General features: G+C 45.0%; 2 protein-coding genes across 6 annotated transcripts in view; one reads left to right on the top strand and one right to left on the bottom strand.

The window, feature by feature from the left end:
- Nucleotides 1-11,695, top strand: part of itprid2 (ITPR interacting domain containing 2) — a 37,483-nt gene extending 25,788 nt beyond the window's left edge. For 3 of the 4 annotated variants that reach the window (XM_060040500.1, XM_060040501.1, XM_060040503.1), the window contains 8 exons: nucleotides 3,805-3,887; nucleotides 4,152-5,927; nucleotides 6,285-6,347; nucleotides 6,658-6,776; nucleotides 6,929-7,013; nucleotides 8,824-8,877; nucleotides 9,472-9,795; nucleotides 9,882-11,695. In XM_060040500.1, coding sequence (XP_059896483.1) covers nucleotides 3,805-3,887; nucleotides 4,152-5,927; nucleotides 6,285-6,347; nucleotides 6,658-6,776; nucleotides 6,929-7,013; nucleotides 8,824-8,877; nucleotides 9,472-9,795; nucleotides 9,882-9,974 — 2,597 coding nt within the window. In that variant the 3' untranslated portion in view covers nucleotides 9,975-11,695. The remainder of the gene's footprint in view (nucleotides 1-3,804; nucleotides 3,888-4,151; nucleotides 5,928-6,284; nucleotides 6,348-6,657; nucleotides 6,777-6,928; nucleotides 7,014-8,823; nucleotides 8,878-9,471; nucleotides 9,796-9,881) is intronic. The other variant, XM_060040502.1, reaches the window with a different exon arrangement.
- The window catches only part of pde1a (phosphodiesterase 1A, calmodulin-dependent), a 66,010-nt gene continuing 61,390 nt past the window's right edge, over nucleotides 11,088-15,707 (bottom strand). For both annotated transcript variants that reach the window (XM_060040508.1, XM_060040509.1), the window contains exons 14-16: nucleotides 15,343-15,527; nucleotides 13,913-14,065; nucleotides 11,088-13,422 (exon numbers count right to left, since the gene is read on the bottom strand). In XM_060040508.1, coding sequence (XP_059896491.1) covers nucleotides 13,385-13,422; nucleotides 13,913-14,065; nucleotides 15,343-15,527 — 376 coding nt within the window. In that variant the 3' untranslated portion in view covers nucleotides 11,088-13,384. The remainder of the gene's footprint in view (nucleotides 13,423-13,912; nucleotides 14,066-15,342; nucleotides 15,528-15,707) is intronic.

Genomic DNA, 15,707 nt, shown 5'->3' with positions numbered 1-15,707 from the left:
GTTACACACGAGTCCTGTTATACACCTGCCCTGTTACACACCTGCCCTATCATTAACCTTCCTTTTTATACACCTGTCCTGCTATACACCTGTCCTATTATGAACCTGTCCTATTATGAACCTGTCCTGTTATACACCTGTCCTGGTAACCCCTGTCCTGTTAACCCCTGACCTCTGTTAACACCTGTCCTCTGTTAATACCTGTACTCTTAACATCTGTCCTGTTATACACCTGTCCTCTGTTAACTCCTGTCCTGTTATACACCTATCCTCTGTCACACCTGTCCTCTGTCACACCTGTCCTCTGTCACACCTGTCCTCTGTCACAGCTGTCCTCTGTCACACCTGTCCTCTGTCACACCTGTCCTGTTAACAACTGTCCTGTTGTACATTTGTCCTCTGTTAACACCTGCCCTATTATACACCTGTCCTGTATACACCTGCAGCTGGTTGCACCAGCAGAACGTAAGGTCCCACTTAGGCTACGTTGAACGTAAATCACCCAAACGTTCGACTTTACACTCTACTAAAAAAATAGCAGTTGCACCAAGCAGATAGTTTCAACGTACCACTAAGTTATAACTTATCTTTTACACCTCCCCTCTAGCTGGTGTAAGTTCCATACTAACGATAAAGAACCGTTAAAAGAAAAAAACGTAAAAAGATTTCGACACTAAGGCAGGGTAAAGATGGCTATTCATTTTGAGCAATGGAAAGAGGAGTTTCAACGCGGGTTGCGCCGGGAACGGATTGTCCGTGACCGTATCGATCCATTTCTTTATTATGATGATGTTGAATTATATGCGCGATTTCGGTTTTGCCGGGCTGAATATTTTATTTATTTATTTATTATAAAATCCGCCATCAAATAGCTTAACCTCACGCCTATACCGTCCAAGCAAATTTTAGAGAATAAATGACTGAAACTGTTTTGTTTGCCCTCTCATTTGGGTGCTAACGCGTCTTCACTCGGATAAGGTGGAAACTTGCCAGTATTTCCTGTTTACATTGTTAGCTGTCAATGATTGGCTTGAATTGATCTAAACGTCATTAAAAGCGACACTGGTACAATTTATGCACTACTAGTAATGTTACAACTTAAGTTATGGTGGTGCAACCAAAATTTAGAACACCTTTAGTTTGACACTAGCTACGTCGAGCGTAGGGTTAAGGCAGACTTTACCCCCGAACTTATGATCGGCTTTACGTTCTGCTGGTGCAACCGACTGATGTCCTCTATTAACGTCTGTACTGTTAACACCTGTCCTCTGTTAACAACTGTCACAAACCTTCCAAGCAAGTGGTGAGCTGTCCTCTGTTACAGACGTGTCCTGTTATACACCTGCCCTGTTACATACCTGTCCTATTATTAACTTCCCTTTTATACACCTGTCCTGCTATACACCTGTCCGATTATGAACCTGTCCTGTTAACACCTGTTCTGTTGTACGCCTGTCCTCTGTTAATACCTGTACTGTTAACATTAGGGCTGGCCCGAATGCCATTTTTCAGGCTTCGAATACTCGTTGGTTTTTCTGAGCAAATATTCGAATACTCGTTCCAGAAAAAAACACCATCAAAAATAACATTAATAATCCCTATATACTCCCTGGAACCGATTTTGACAGTATCTGCATATTTTGTTGAAGATTGAATAGCCTTTGAACGTTAATGAATAGGCCTAAGTAGGTTGAAGTTCCTTAGTTTTTCCCTGTGAAAGCGAACAGCTGTTGCTCCGTTCCAAATCAGCTGTTTTCTGCCATCTCAGCCCTTACGGGAGCTTTTCAATTCATCCTGGAACGTGCATCTTTTCAGGGAATTTGTACAATAAATCCATAACAAATACCGAAGATTGATTGTCTTATGTGTCCATATTATATCCATTATATTGACCGGGTATTCCCAAGACGCTGACGCTCTGCAGCAAGCCAGTCACAGTTGATTGGCGCGGCGCTGTACAGCGAACGTAAACAAACAACTAAGCTAAGGTTAGCATTTCGCTAAGTATTACTTTTCCTCCAGAGATCCCGCTAATGTTGTGTTATAAAGTAAAGGGAAACAAGATATCTATTCTTCCTCCACCTCTCTCGCTACTCTGCTTGGTGTCGCTGACGCTTATAGTTTGGCTCCCTCGCTCTGGTAACGTCACGTACGTGAAAAAAATAAATAAACGAAGCTCCGAATACGGATTTAAGCTTTGAATACTAATTTTCCGAACGAGTATTCGAATATTCGAATAATTCGGGCCAGCCCTAGTTAACATCTGTCCTGTTATACACCAGTCCTCTGTTAACACCTGTCCTGTTGTACACCTGTCCTGTGTAACACATGTCCTGTTAACACCTGTCCTGTTAACACCTGTCCTGTTAACACCTGTCCTCTGTTAACACCTGTCCTGTTGTACACCTGTCCTTTGTTAATACCTGTACTCTTAACACCTGTCCTGTTATACACCTGTCCTGTTATACACCTGTCCTCTGTTAACACCTGCCCTGTTATACACCTGTCCTCTGTCACGCCTGTCATCTGTCACACCTGTCCTCTGTCACACCTGTCCTTTGTTACACCTATCCTGTTGACACCTGTCCTCTAATATACACCTGTCCTGTTAACACCTGTCCTGTTAACAACTGTCCTGTTATACACCTGTCCTGTATACACCTGTCCTCTATTAACGTCTGTACTGTTAACACCTGTCCTCTGTTAACAACTGTCACAAACGTCCCAAGCAAGTGGTGAGCTGTCTTCTGTTACACACGTGTCCTGTTATACACCTGCCCTGTTACACACCTGTCCTATTATTAACCTTCCCTTTTATACACCTGTCCTGTTAACACCTGTCCTCTGTTAACACCCGTCCTGTTGTACACCTGTCCTCTGTTAATAACTGTACTGTTAACATATGTCCTGTTATACACCAGTCCTCTGTTAACACCTGTCCTGTTATACACCTGTCCTGTTATACACCTGTCCTCTGTTACACCTGTCCTGTTATACACCTGTCCTGTATACACCTGTCCTCTGTTAACACCTGTACTGTTAACAACTGTCCTGTGTTAACAACTGTCCTGTTATACAACTGTCCTCTGTTAAGACCTGTCCTGTTATACACCTGTCCTCTGTTACACCTGTCCTGTTATACACCTGTCCTCTGTTACACCTGTCCTGTTATATGCCTGTCCTCTGTTAACACCTGTCTTCTGTCCTCTGTTAAAGGTTGGGTATGGGATTTGCGAAACGCCACCAGATTTTGAAAATACACAACTCAAATGGTCCTACCCCCCCTCTCCTTCAACGCTGACTCCGACTCCACCCATTCCAAGTACATGGACGCGCAATCATGCACGAGCGAACAGATGCGCGAGAGCGAGCCATTAGCTAGTTAGATAGCTCCAGTAGCTAACGCAGGATAACAACAAACAGAAACTTGCTCTGGGTCACGAGCTTTGAGTACGTGGGGTCACGCGCGGGGAGCGGGGGAGGGGGAGTGCAGTACGACCGTTTGATTGACGTACTTACTGTCCAATGCCACTCGGTGGGTCTGGAAATCATTGGCTGGAGTTTTTACGAGCCCTGCCCGTTCCACAGATGATTGACTTGTTTAATTTTCATGTCAGTACTTCTAACTCAGTGGCTGTAAGTGGGTTATGATAAGGATTTCAAGTAATTTTGCAAAAATGGCCAAAGAAGAGAATTCCATACCCAACCTTTAACACCTGTCCTGTTATACACCTGTCCTCTGTTAACACCTGTACTGTTAACACCTGTCCTCTGTTAACACCTGTCATGTTGTCATGTGTGTAGCGTTCCTGCGTTCAGTCAGCCAGCAGTCGGACAGCAGTGGTTTTGCAGAGGATCCCTCCAGCGACTCCACAAACCCCCTCAAGGTTGGAGTTCCATATAGATACCATGTGATAATATATCAATATAGTTTTTTGATATATTATTTGTTCTTAAATATTATGTTGTTTTATGTTACATTGCTATTATATATTTGAATACATTGTAGATGGATGTAAAAAATTTTTTTAATCTAATGTGTCTGTGTGTGTGTGTGTGTGTGTGTGTGTGTGTGTGTGTGTGTGTATGTGTGAGTCAATAAAATTGTTCTCACCATGTCTATCTCTTGTTTAATGAATTGTCCCATCCAGGTGCAGGAGAGCAGTGACAGCTGTGACAGCGAGACCACTGTGACGTCCAATGACCCGGCCACTCCCCTGGCCCAGGACCAGCCACTGTTTGGTGGCTTAGCGGACAGAGAGGACGGTGGGAGGGCCTACAGTGTGGAGGTTCCTCAGTATTCTGTCCACCACATCCGGAGGACCGACGCAGTTGCCACCAATCCTCCCAACCAACCGGACTGTACCCAGGCCCTAGCTTCTCTCCCTGAAGAACCGTTAGAACCACTACCTTGTCCCCCAGCAGGACCAGAACCTTGTTCCTCTGCAGGACCAAAACCTGTTTCCCCTACAGAACCATCAGAACCAGATCCTGGTTCCCCCACAGAACCATCAGAACCAGAACCTTGTTTCCCTGTTGACTGTTCCTTACAGACGCACATGTTTGATAGCTCTGCCTCCCAGGACTCCGGTCCTGGGTCCCTGGTCTCTGCTGCTGGTTCTCTGGTCTCTGCTGCTGGTTCTCTGGTCTCTGCTGCTGGTTCCCAGGTCTCTTCTGATGGGTCCCAGGTCTCAGATCCTGGTTCCCTGGTCTCACATCCTGGGTCCCAGGTCTCTGCTGCTGGTTCTCTGGTCTCTGCTGCTGATTCCCTGGTCTCTGCTGCTGGTTTCCAGGTCTCTGGCCAACCAGAGCTTCAAGCCCCCTCAGTGCAGATCCAACAGGCTCTGGATCGAGCCAAGTTCAGCCAACCACTGCACAGGATCCCGAGTCCAGCCTGCTGGGCCCCGGTCCAGACCTCTTCAGAGGCAAGAGCCGGGGCGGGGCGGTTTCCCCTGGAGAGGGCCTCCTCTCTGCCCACCTCTATTCTGGCCCGTACCAAGGTGGTGTCATCGGTGAAGATCCAGTTTGGGAGGGATGCCCCTACCTCCTGCAGCGCCCCACGCTTCTCCTTCAAATACAGCTGTGGAGAGGAGGAGGAGGAGGAGGAGGAGGAGGAGGCGGAGGAGGAGGCGTATTCAGACAACAAGCTGGACAAATGCCTCTCTACTCTTATAATAAACCCTGCCACCTCTGATCCTTACAACCAACATCTAAAGCGCCACCAAGATCCTCCATTGGCTCAGCAACCCCTCCTCCACCACCGAGCACCCTCTTCGCTGCTGTGCTCCAGTCCTCCTCCTAATTGGCTAGATAGACCACTTGGTAGCCAATCCCATTCCTGGAGCACCCAAAGTGTCCCTAATCTCTCCTCCAATGAGCAGCAGTCTCGTCCTTTGAATCCGTACCCCTACAGCCATCAACACGAGTCGTGTAGCTTCACCCCCCTGTGCACCTACACCCCCCATCACACTGCCATGCATCAGCATCCCACACACCCCCATCACGATGCCATTAATCTGCCTCCCACACACCCCCATAACACTAACATGCATCAGCCTACAACTCCCACAACACCCCAGCATGCCTGCCAGCAGATGCCTAACCATGGCAGTTTGTGCAGCTTGCCTGGAACTCCTGGGATGCAATGCCAACATTGTAGCCACCAAGAGTACTCCAGTCCTTCCCCTTATTATACTCCTGTCCAATACTTCTCGCCCCTCCATACTTTCTATGGGTATAGCCCCTTTCCTGTCAGGCCCTATGTATTTAGTCCCCAGCAACGACCTGCATCTGTCCAAGGACAGATGCTTCATCCTGGGCTGTCTCCGACCACGGTCCCTGGCTTTGAGCTGGGGCCTTCCAGCACCGAGCTGCAGCTAAAGGAAGTTCTGCACCAGATCCATGGAGTCGTCGGGAGTCTAGGCCATGTAACTTCAATATAATGCACACTATATATATATATATATATATATATATATATATATATATATATATATATATATACACGCACACACAGACACGCCATCAGCCCTAAGCCCTTGTCTATTATGAAGGGTTAGGGTTTGAAAAATGCTAATCTCTATAAACAGTCTGCAGCAGATCATCCTCCACACACTGCTCTGCTCTTCTCCCAGGAGGCTGAACAAGCTGCTTTACCTGAAGGGTCCAGACACTGGCCTGTTGTTCACATGCTCATGCTCATCACAGAGTGATGTTTCTGTTGTTGGGTTAACTTGTTCAGGGTTGGTGTGTTAACAATATCACGTGTTTCTCTTTGTCCGTAGCAGTCGGCAGTGTCTTCATCTAACATGTTCAACGATCACCGAGCAGCACTTAAATCAAGACAGGTAATGCAGTACAACACAAGGCTCTGGCGAGGGTCGGGGGGGTCACAAATTTTTACTGTTGTCCAAAATGTGTGTATTGAAAACGGACTCCCTATAATATTTCTACTTTGTACCCGTAATGACTATAGGACAGCGCAGTAGACCACAGAGTAGAGATATATAGATTGATATATCTATATCTACATCTGAATGTACTCTTTGTCCATCTATCGTATTTTAGATCTCTTTAAATCCTTTACTCAGATCTTGTTTGTATATATATTTTTTAATTGTATTTCAATTTAACTTAAACTCTAATGTCTAAACGAAGGCTGAGATCCAACAGAAAAGGCAGACGCTGAGCGCGTTCCGCAGTCAAATGATCGATCTGGAGCTGTCAATCATCGGAGAGCAAGCACAGGTCTACCCACATCTGAGCCCTGCTGAGAGGTACACACACACACACACACACACACACACATACACATACACACACACACACACACACACACACACACACACACACACACACACACACACACACACACACACACACACACACACACACACACGTAATGCATACTGTGTGTGTGTCTACACAGACTCCAGGTTGAACAGTTGAAGACACTCAGGTCAGCGGTGAGAGAAGAACTGCAGGAGCTGGAATTCCAACTGGCCAAACACATGGTATGTAACTATATATATATATACAGCGCCCTCCATAATTATTGACACCCCTGGTTAAGATGTGTTCTTTAGCTTCTAATACATTTTACAAATTATCTAAATAATATAGGACCACAATGAAAGAAAGTGTGAAATCCAGCCTTTAATTCAACTGCATATATTCAGTAGGAAAGAAAATCCCACATTAAGAAATAATTATTTAACATCAAATCATGTGGGCCACAATTATTAGCACCCCTGATGTTAATACTTTGTACAACCCCCCTTTGCCAACAAAACAGCACCTAATCTTCTCCTATAATGTTTCGCAAGATTGGAGAAAACAGAAAGAGGGATCTTCGACCATTCCTCTTTGCAAAATCTCTCTAAATCATCCAGCAACCTGGGTCCTCTCTTCTGCACTCTCCTCTTCAGCTCACCCCAGAGATTTTCAATGGGGTTGAGGTCTGGGGACTGAGATGGCCAAGGGAGGAACTTGATTCTGTGTCTGGTGAACCATTTCTGGGTAGATTTGGCCGTATGTTTAGGGTCATTATCTTGCTGCAAGACCCAGTGACGACCCATCTCCAGCTTTCGGGAAGAGGCCACCAGATTTAGATTTAAAATGTCCTGGTATTTCAACACGTTCATGATACCATGCACCCTAACAAGGTTCCCAGGGCCTTTGGAAGAGTAACAGCATCACCGATCCTCCCCCATGCTTCACAGTGGGCATGAGGTGCTTTTCTGCATACTCATCTTTTGTGTTCCGCCAGACCCACTGAGAGTGTTTGTTGCCAAAAAGCTCTATCTCTGTCTCATCTGACCAAAGCACACGGTCCCAGTTGAAGGTCAAGTACCGCTTAGCGAACTCCAGGCGTTTGCGTTTGTGATTTTTAGTGAAAAATGTTTTTTTCCGTGCATGCCTCCCAAACAGCCTGTTGGCATGTAGATAGCGCTTGATGGTTGTTTTGGAGACTTTGTTACCCCAAGATGCTACCATTCCTTGCAATTCTGTGACAGTGAGCTTTGGAGATTTTTTCATCCTCCTCACTGTTTGTGTTGGCAAAATGAACTTGCGTCCTCGTCCAGGCTTGTTTACCACTGTTCCAGTTGTTATAAACTTCTTGACGAATCCTCTTACAGTAGATATGGGCAGGTGTAGGCGAGTGGCTATTTTCTTGTAGCCATCGCCTGATTTGTGAAGGTCGACACACATCTGCCTTACTTGAACGGTGTATTTCTTTGTCTTTCCCATGTTGAAGAGAAATGGCCTCTGTGGCACGTCATATTTATACCCCAGGGAAACAGGAAGTTATGAATTACTAATTAAATGTTCCTACATACTCTGATCAACTTTGTAAACTATTGTAGAAATGACAGAAATACTTTAATTACATTTACTTCCTAGGAATTGTTAGGGGTGCCAATAATTGTGGAACAGGTGATTTTATGAAGAATAATTATTTCCTAGTCAGGGATTTTCTTTTTCACTTAAAATTCACTTGAGTTGAAGGTTACATATTTCTACAATTTCAGTGTGAGAGTATTCTTCTGAAATAAAAATTTAATTTATTTTAAGGCTTTTAAGTTAACACATCTTAACCAGGGGTGCCAATAATTATGGAGGGCGCTAGATATATATAGCACATGGTATGTCACGATATGTATATCATATTAGCATTTAGGATTAGCATTATATAAGCATTCAGTAGACGTTACAAATGTCGATTTTGAAGTCAATCCAATTATTATTAATTTTTTTTGATCAGAACTTCTTACAAATACATGATATATATATACAGACTGTATTCTAACCCTAACCCAACAGGATCTGCAGATGGACATGAGTCTGGATAGTAGATCAACATCAGTAGCAGATCCAGTAAGCCCACTCCTACACATGCCTACATACACACACGCACCTACACACACGCACACACGCCTACACACAGGGCCTGCACTAGGCATAGGTGAACTAGGCGGTCGCCTAGGGTGAAAAATGCGTTGGGGGCGACAAAAGCGTTGGGTGGCGTCCCCCGGTGCTGTCCTTAATTAATTTAATTAATGAATTTTAATTAAACAAGCGAAATAAAACATGCTGTCCAAACACGTTTCGAAATCGAACAGAGAATTGGGGGAACGGGGGAACAACAGCTATTGAATTGTTATTGAAATCATCACTGAAGCTCGCTGAAGCCCCCCCCCCCCTCCCGCTCGGAAATCTCGCCTACGGCGTCGTATTATATTGCGCCGGGCCTGCCTACACACGCCTACACACACACACGCACGCACGCACGCACGCGCACACGCACACGTGTACACACACACACACACACAAGTCCTCCCTTGTCATAAATATGTACTCATTCAAGGCTTAGACAACTCTGCCTTTGAGGTTAAAAATGTTTTCTCCCTCATTCAACCAGTCTGTTGGTCTTCTTCCTGCCTGTCTGTCTCTCTACCTGTCTGTGTTCAGGTGGAGCGTCTCCTTACAGAACAGCTCCTCCTCCAATCAGAACTTGATTACGTAGACAACTCCTCCTCCCCTGGGCCCTCCTTCTCTCGCTCCTCTAGTCCAACCAGATATCGCTCCTCAATCAACATCACTCCGGCCCCACCCCACCGCGCCTCCACCGCCCACGACAGGGAGGAGAGGGGGAGGGGAGAGGAGGAGAGGGGGAGGGGAGAGAGGGGAGGAGTGGATGAGGAGGTGGGGAGGAGAGAGAGGGGAGGAGAGGAGGAGAGAGGAGACACCAGACAGGGTATCTCTGTCAACAATCTACAGCAGATAATTCAAGAGGTCAGCCACCTGTCTGTCTGTCTGCTTATGGTCTCTATCTTCTACCTGTCTGCCAGCTATCTGTGTAATGCCTTTTTGTTTTCCAGATCAAACAAGATGTCCGCCAGGAGATCTTCCAGGAACTCCTAGCCACTCTGAGTCACTGGTCACCACAGACCATCAGCAAGCAGCCCCTGTAGCCATGGCAACCCATACATACAGAGAGAGGGGACCAGATATGGAGACATGGATATGTCGCTTTCATAACAAAGTCCTTTTAATTAACATAGCAGCACATAATGTACCGTCTTCTGTCCTTTGACTTCCTGTTACTTGGTTAGCACAAGGAGTCAACAATCAGTTATAATAATATAGCTAAACCTTATCTATAATACACCTAAACCATGACATTAATATACCAAAACCATTACAATAATACACCAACTCAATAATATACTAAAACCATCACAATGATACACCATCACAATAACATACCTAAACCATCACTATAATAAACCATCTTTATAATTTACCAAAACCATCACAATAATACACAATCACAATAATACACCTAAACCATCACTATAATAAACCATCATTATAATCTACCAAAACCATCACAATAATACACCAACACAATAATACACCTAAACATCACAATAATATGCCTAAACCATCACAATAATATACCATCACAATGATAAACCTTAGCCATCAAATTATTCCTGAACAATCTCAATAATGTACCTATACCATCAGCATTAGAATAATATACTACTACTATGGCTACTACTAATACTATTCCTTCTTTATAAACTACAATGTGACTACTACTACTACAACATTCTATGTAAGCTACTCCATGACTACTACAAGTTATTTAACTACTGCTACTTTATAAACTAACACTAGTTCTATAACTACTGCTACTTTATAAACTACTCCATGACTCCTACGAGTTATTTAACTACTGCTACTTAATAAACTACTTTTAGTTCTTTAACTACTACTATTTTTAAACTACCACTAGTTCTTTAACTACTGCTACTTTCTGAACTACTCCATGACTACTTGAGGTACTACTACTATACTGCTACACACTGTATAAACTCCAACTTGACTACTCCTACTACTACTGCTGCTGCTCTGTATATAAGGATGATTATGGATTGGGACCATTTCCCAGTGGTGGAAGTCATTCATACATTTCAACAACAGGGAAGTCTTATTCCACTTCAATACTTCTTAGCATTCCAATGAGTAACTACACACTCAAGTAGATCTTCCACTGATGTGACCAACCGTTAGCAACGTGTGTCTGAGGGAAAGTAAAATTAATGTGTTTGTAAATTAACAGCTGTATACTTTTTTTTTTGTCTTAAAGCCTGACTCCATCTATGTGTGAATAAAGACAATCATGGGTTGTAGATATGAAGGTATTGATACTCTGGGATGAAGAGGCTTGCTTAAGAGTGTCGAAGCCAGCCTGCAATCCGATGAACGTGAGTCAGGCTTAAGGAGAACAAAACAGCACTAAATGCTAACCTGTCCGTCACTCTGTAACATATCTATATCGTGAATACAATTTCACTGATGGTCATTCTTTAAGATCCATGTTTTTTATAATGAGATTATGTTAAAAGTCCTAATGGGGAATGATGTTGCAGAATGATCTTGTGCATCAGTGTTTTCTAACTATGTGACCAACCACAGTAAACCCAAACACCATCTGTATGGCTAAACTGTTGCAAATGTCAGCTAAAGCTATTGGCTAAGTTAATAGAAGTTGCTAAAATAAAAGCTATGGGGGCACTCTTTTACTAAATTACAATCTTTTGCTGCTGTTTAATAAATGTTTGTGTTGGTTGACTTTTATTGTAGTGGATGAATGATTCAATAAAGATATTTATTTTCAAATAAACAGCATCACTCTTTTCAAGATAGCTGAATATAGTTAACTTTTAATAGTCATGTATTCAGTAAGTCAGTTCATTTCTAGGGTAGTACTTGGCCTGGACTGAGTTTAAGTTCTGTCTAACGCTTAGTGGATGCTCTCTAACCCGACGGTATGAGGGGGGTTAAACCCTACTTTAACCCTTTCACCTTCTCCACCACGGACTTCAGCCTGAATTCTGGAACAGGCCACCTCCAGAAGGTCTCTAAAGCCTCCTCCATGGGGGAGCAGCCTCAGGCTCCTTCCCTCCCCCCACTAGAGTAGTCTGGAGACAGTTCTGGGGGAGCAGCTTTAGGCTCTCCCCCCCCCCCCCAATGTATACTTGATCCCTTGACAATTTTGTATGTTTACAGTTCAGACCTTAGATTAAACAAGTAAGACAAGTTTTTTGTTGTTGGTTTGTCAATGTTTAGTATAATTATATAGTATAATTATATAATTATAATATTGGTTTTTGGATTCTACTTATCTTATTTTGGCACTATTTAATCTAATATCTCTAGTTTGCCTTTTTGAATTCCCCCCCTGGGGATAAAATACACTTTTGTTTCTATCCATCTAGCCTCTGCCTCTCCGCGTCATCAGATGAACCAGTCCTTAGTAGTAGTTATTCGACTACACGTCCTCACTGGTCAAATGACCCGCTCCTCCAAAAGGGTTCTTACCCTCCTCTTCTCAATGTCCACGTCCTCACTGGTCAGATGACCCGCTCCTCCGAAAGGGTTCTCACCCTCTTCTTAATGTACAAATCCTCACTTGGATCCGTCCTTGACGCCCAAATTCCTACTTCCCTTCCCCCAGAAGGCAACACGGTATCGGCACAAATCTCAGCCAGGTCCACCTTCAGCTCAACCCGACTGAGATCTCCTCAGGCTGGTGAGTTCTCCTCAAGCTGGTGAGTTCTCCTCAGGCTGGTGAGATCTCCTCAGGCTGGTGAGTTGTCCTCAGGCTGGTGAGATATCAGGCTGGTGAGATCTCCTCATTCTGGTGAGCCGTCCAGCCCACACAGATCCACATTTCAGTTTGACCCATCACCAGTAGCACCTACCTAGTCTGCTAGAAACCTTGTGTGTTTGTGTGTGTGTGTGTGTGTGTGTGTGTGTGTGTGTGTGTGTGTGTGTGTGTGAGATCATATAGTTAATCTGGTTCCAAAAGAGAAGCAGTAGAACACAGGTTTAAAAGTGTTTGTTTTCTGTAATAGCACGTGTACAGTACATCTGTCAACAGGATAATCGATCAAACACAAACACAACAGAGGACGGTCTAAAGCACGATCACCGGCCCACGCTGACTCCTCTTCTGGGTTCTGGAGAGCTCTGCCACGCCCCTCCCTCATACATGCAGCACATTTCAATTGTTTTTCCAATTAACCGTATAAGTCATATTTTAGGTATTAACCAAGACACATATTAATCATAGTAAATATTTCCCAGCAATTCTTTATTCTAAATTCACAACGTTATCTTTTGCAAAAGACAGAATGACCAGGGGTGACAGAGCGTGACGGTGGGACTGTGGCATGGCCGCTGTCCCGGGACCCGGACTACAGTCCACACAGCAGTCCTGCTGGCTCAATGCCATAGTGGGTTGCAATGTTGTTCTCTGCCAAGGCATAGGTTACCAAGGTGATAGTTGCCATGCCACTGCAGAGTGTTGTCAGGCATCCCCAATAACATCCGCCTCAGGCCCCTCCCCTGAAAAACAGTAACCATGACAACATGGAGTTAAGTGCGTGAAATTGTAAATGTTCTATAGGCAGGTGGTCGGCTTAGCTCAGGAGGTAGAGCAGTTGTCTTGTAACCGAAAGGTTGCTAGTTCGATCCCCAGCTCCTCCTAGCAGAGTGTCGATGTGTCCCTGAGCAAGACACTTAACCCTAACTGCTCCTGACGAGCTGGTTGTTGCCTTACATGGTTGACTCTGCGGTTGCTATTTCAATGTGTGAATTAAATGAGGTAAGTCTTTATCGCTTTGGATAAAAGTGTCTCTAATGCCTTAAATGTAAATGTACATGCAATGATAATGAGGTTCTAAAGAGTAGACCGTTCTATATGTAAAGACAATGAGGTTCTGAAGGTATAGGTCTGTGTTTTACATGCAGAGATAATAAGGTTCTAAGGACTAGATTACTGTTGTACATTTAGAGGTGATGGGGTTTTAACGATGTTTGGGGGGGTTGGACGCACCGTTCAACGTAGTCTTCTCCAGTGGGGGGGCAGGATGTGAGGGGGGGCGGTTCTGTCCATCAGGGCTGGGGGAGGAGACCTCCTCTGGGCCTGGGGGGTCACCAGAGAGTTCTCCATGCCCAGGAGAACTCTTTGGTTCCTTTTTCACTGTTTCTGGAGAAACACTCAAAGGTCCCATGACATGCCACCATGTGTGAGTGTGATTAGCCATTACAAGCCGATAGATCAGTCTACCAGCCTACCGATTGGACTGTAGCAAACGTTGCTCATCTATCCGTCCCACATCTAGGTGGAAACACCAACTTGTTATGTCTTAAGAGACAGATTTTCAAAACGGCTTGTGACGGCTAATCACACTCACAGCTGGTGGCATATCATGGGACTGTTAACATTAACACACTCTAAACCCAACAGAACAGATATGGTTTATACATGTAAGTATATCTATCTGTCTATCGATCTAGATATAGATATCTCACAATCTCTCTCCTTCTCTATCGACCTCAATGAGCTGGCCTCCAGCTGGTGTCATAGAGTATCTGTGGTAGTGGGCAGCTCCTGGTGTATGAGATTGTCAGTGGTAGTGGGAAGCTCCTGGTGTATGAGAGTGCTGTGGTTGTGGACAGCTCCTGGTGTATGAGAGTATCTGTGGTACCTTGGGAGGAGAGCTCCTGGTGTATGAGAGTGTCTGTGGTAGTGGACAGCTCCTGGTATCTGAGAGTGTCTGTGGTAGTGGACAGCTCCTGGTATCTGAGAGTGTCTGTGGTAGTGGACAGCTCCTGGTGTCTGAGATTGTCAGTGGTAGTGGGAAGCTCCTGGTGTATGAGAGTGCTGTGGTTGTGGACAGCTCCTGGTGTATGAGAGTATCTGTGGTACCTTGGGAGGAGAGCTCCTGGTGTCTGAGAGTGTCTGTGGTAGTGGACAGCTCCTGGTGTCTGAGAGTGTCTGTGGTTGTGGACAGCTCCTGGTGTATGAGAGTGTCTGTGGTAGTGGACAGCTCCTCCTGGTATCTGAGAGTGTCTGTGGTAGTGGACAGCTCCTGGTATCTGAGAGTGTCTGTGGTAGTGGACAGCTCCTGGTATCTGAGAGTGTATGTGGTAGTGGACAGCTCCTGGTGTCTGAGATTGTCTGTGGTAGTGGGAAGCTCCTGGTGTATGAGAGTGCTGTGGTTGTGGACAGCTCCTGGTGTATGAGAGTATCTGTGGTACCTTGGGAGGAGAGCTCCTGGTGTCTGAGAGTGTCTGTGGTTGTGGACAGCTCCTGGTGTATGAGAGTGTCTGTGGTAGTGGACAGCCCCTGGTGTCTGAGAGTGTCTGTGGTAGTGGACAGCTCCTGGTGTCTGAGAGTGTCTGTGGTAGTGGATAGCTCCTGGTGTCTGAGAGTGTCTGTGGTAGTGGACAGCTCCTGGTGTCTGAGAGTGTCTGTGGTACCTTGGGAGGACAGCTCCTTCCAGCGCTCCTTGTTGCTGCTGATGAGGCCGGCCAGGCGCCGACGCAGGGACGGCAGGTCCACGGCGGCCAGGGAGAAGTCTGTCTGTCCGTCCTCACTATTTCCATGACGACTACTGCTGTGCCGCTGGACTGAATCCACGGTAACCGATCCACTTCCTGTTAAACTAGTACACATACTTCATGTTTTAGTTATCAGTATTAACATGATAGTAAAATTTACAGTTAACAGTAAGATGTACTAATAGTACAACGTTAGTGTTAGCCGGCCCTCATTAGCCTACATATACATGTAATAACATTACCTAGGTAACATGTGCTTCCTGGATACCGGCATTGTCACATAT

The sequence above is a fragment of the Gadus macrocephalus genome, chromosome 20 (assembly GCF_031168955.1).
Source record: "Gadus macrocephalus chromosome 20, ASM3116895v1".
In the NCBI taxonomy this organism is placed as follows: Eukaryota; Metazoa; Chordata; class Actinopteri; order Gadiformes; family Gadidae; genus Gadus; species Gadus macrocephalus.
Note: the sequence above shows the minus strand (reverse complement) of the source record. Positions and strands in the feature narration are given on the sequence as shown.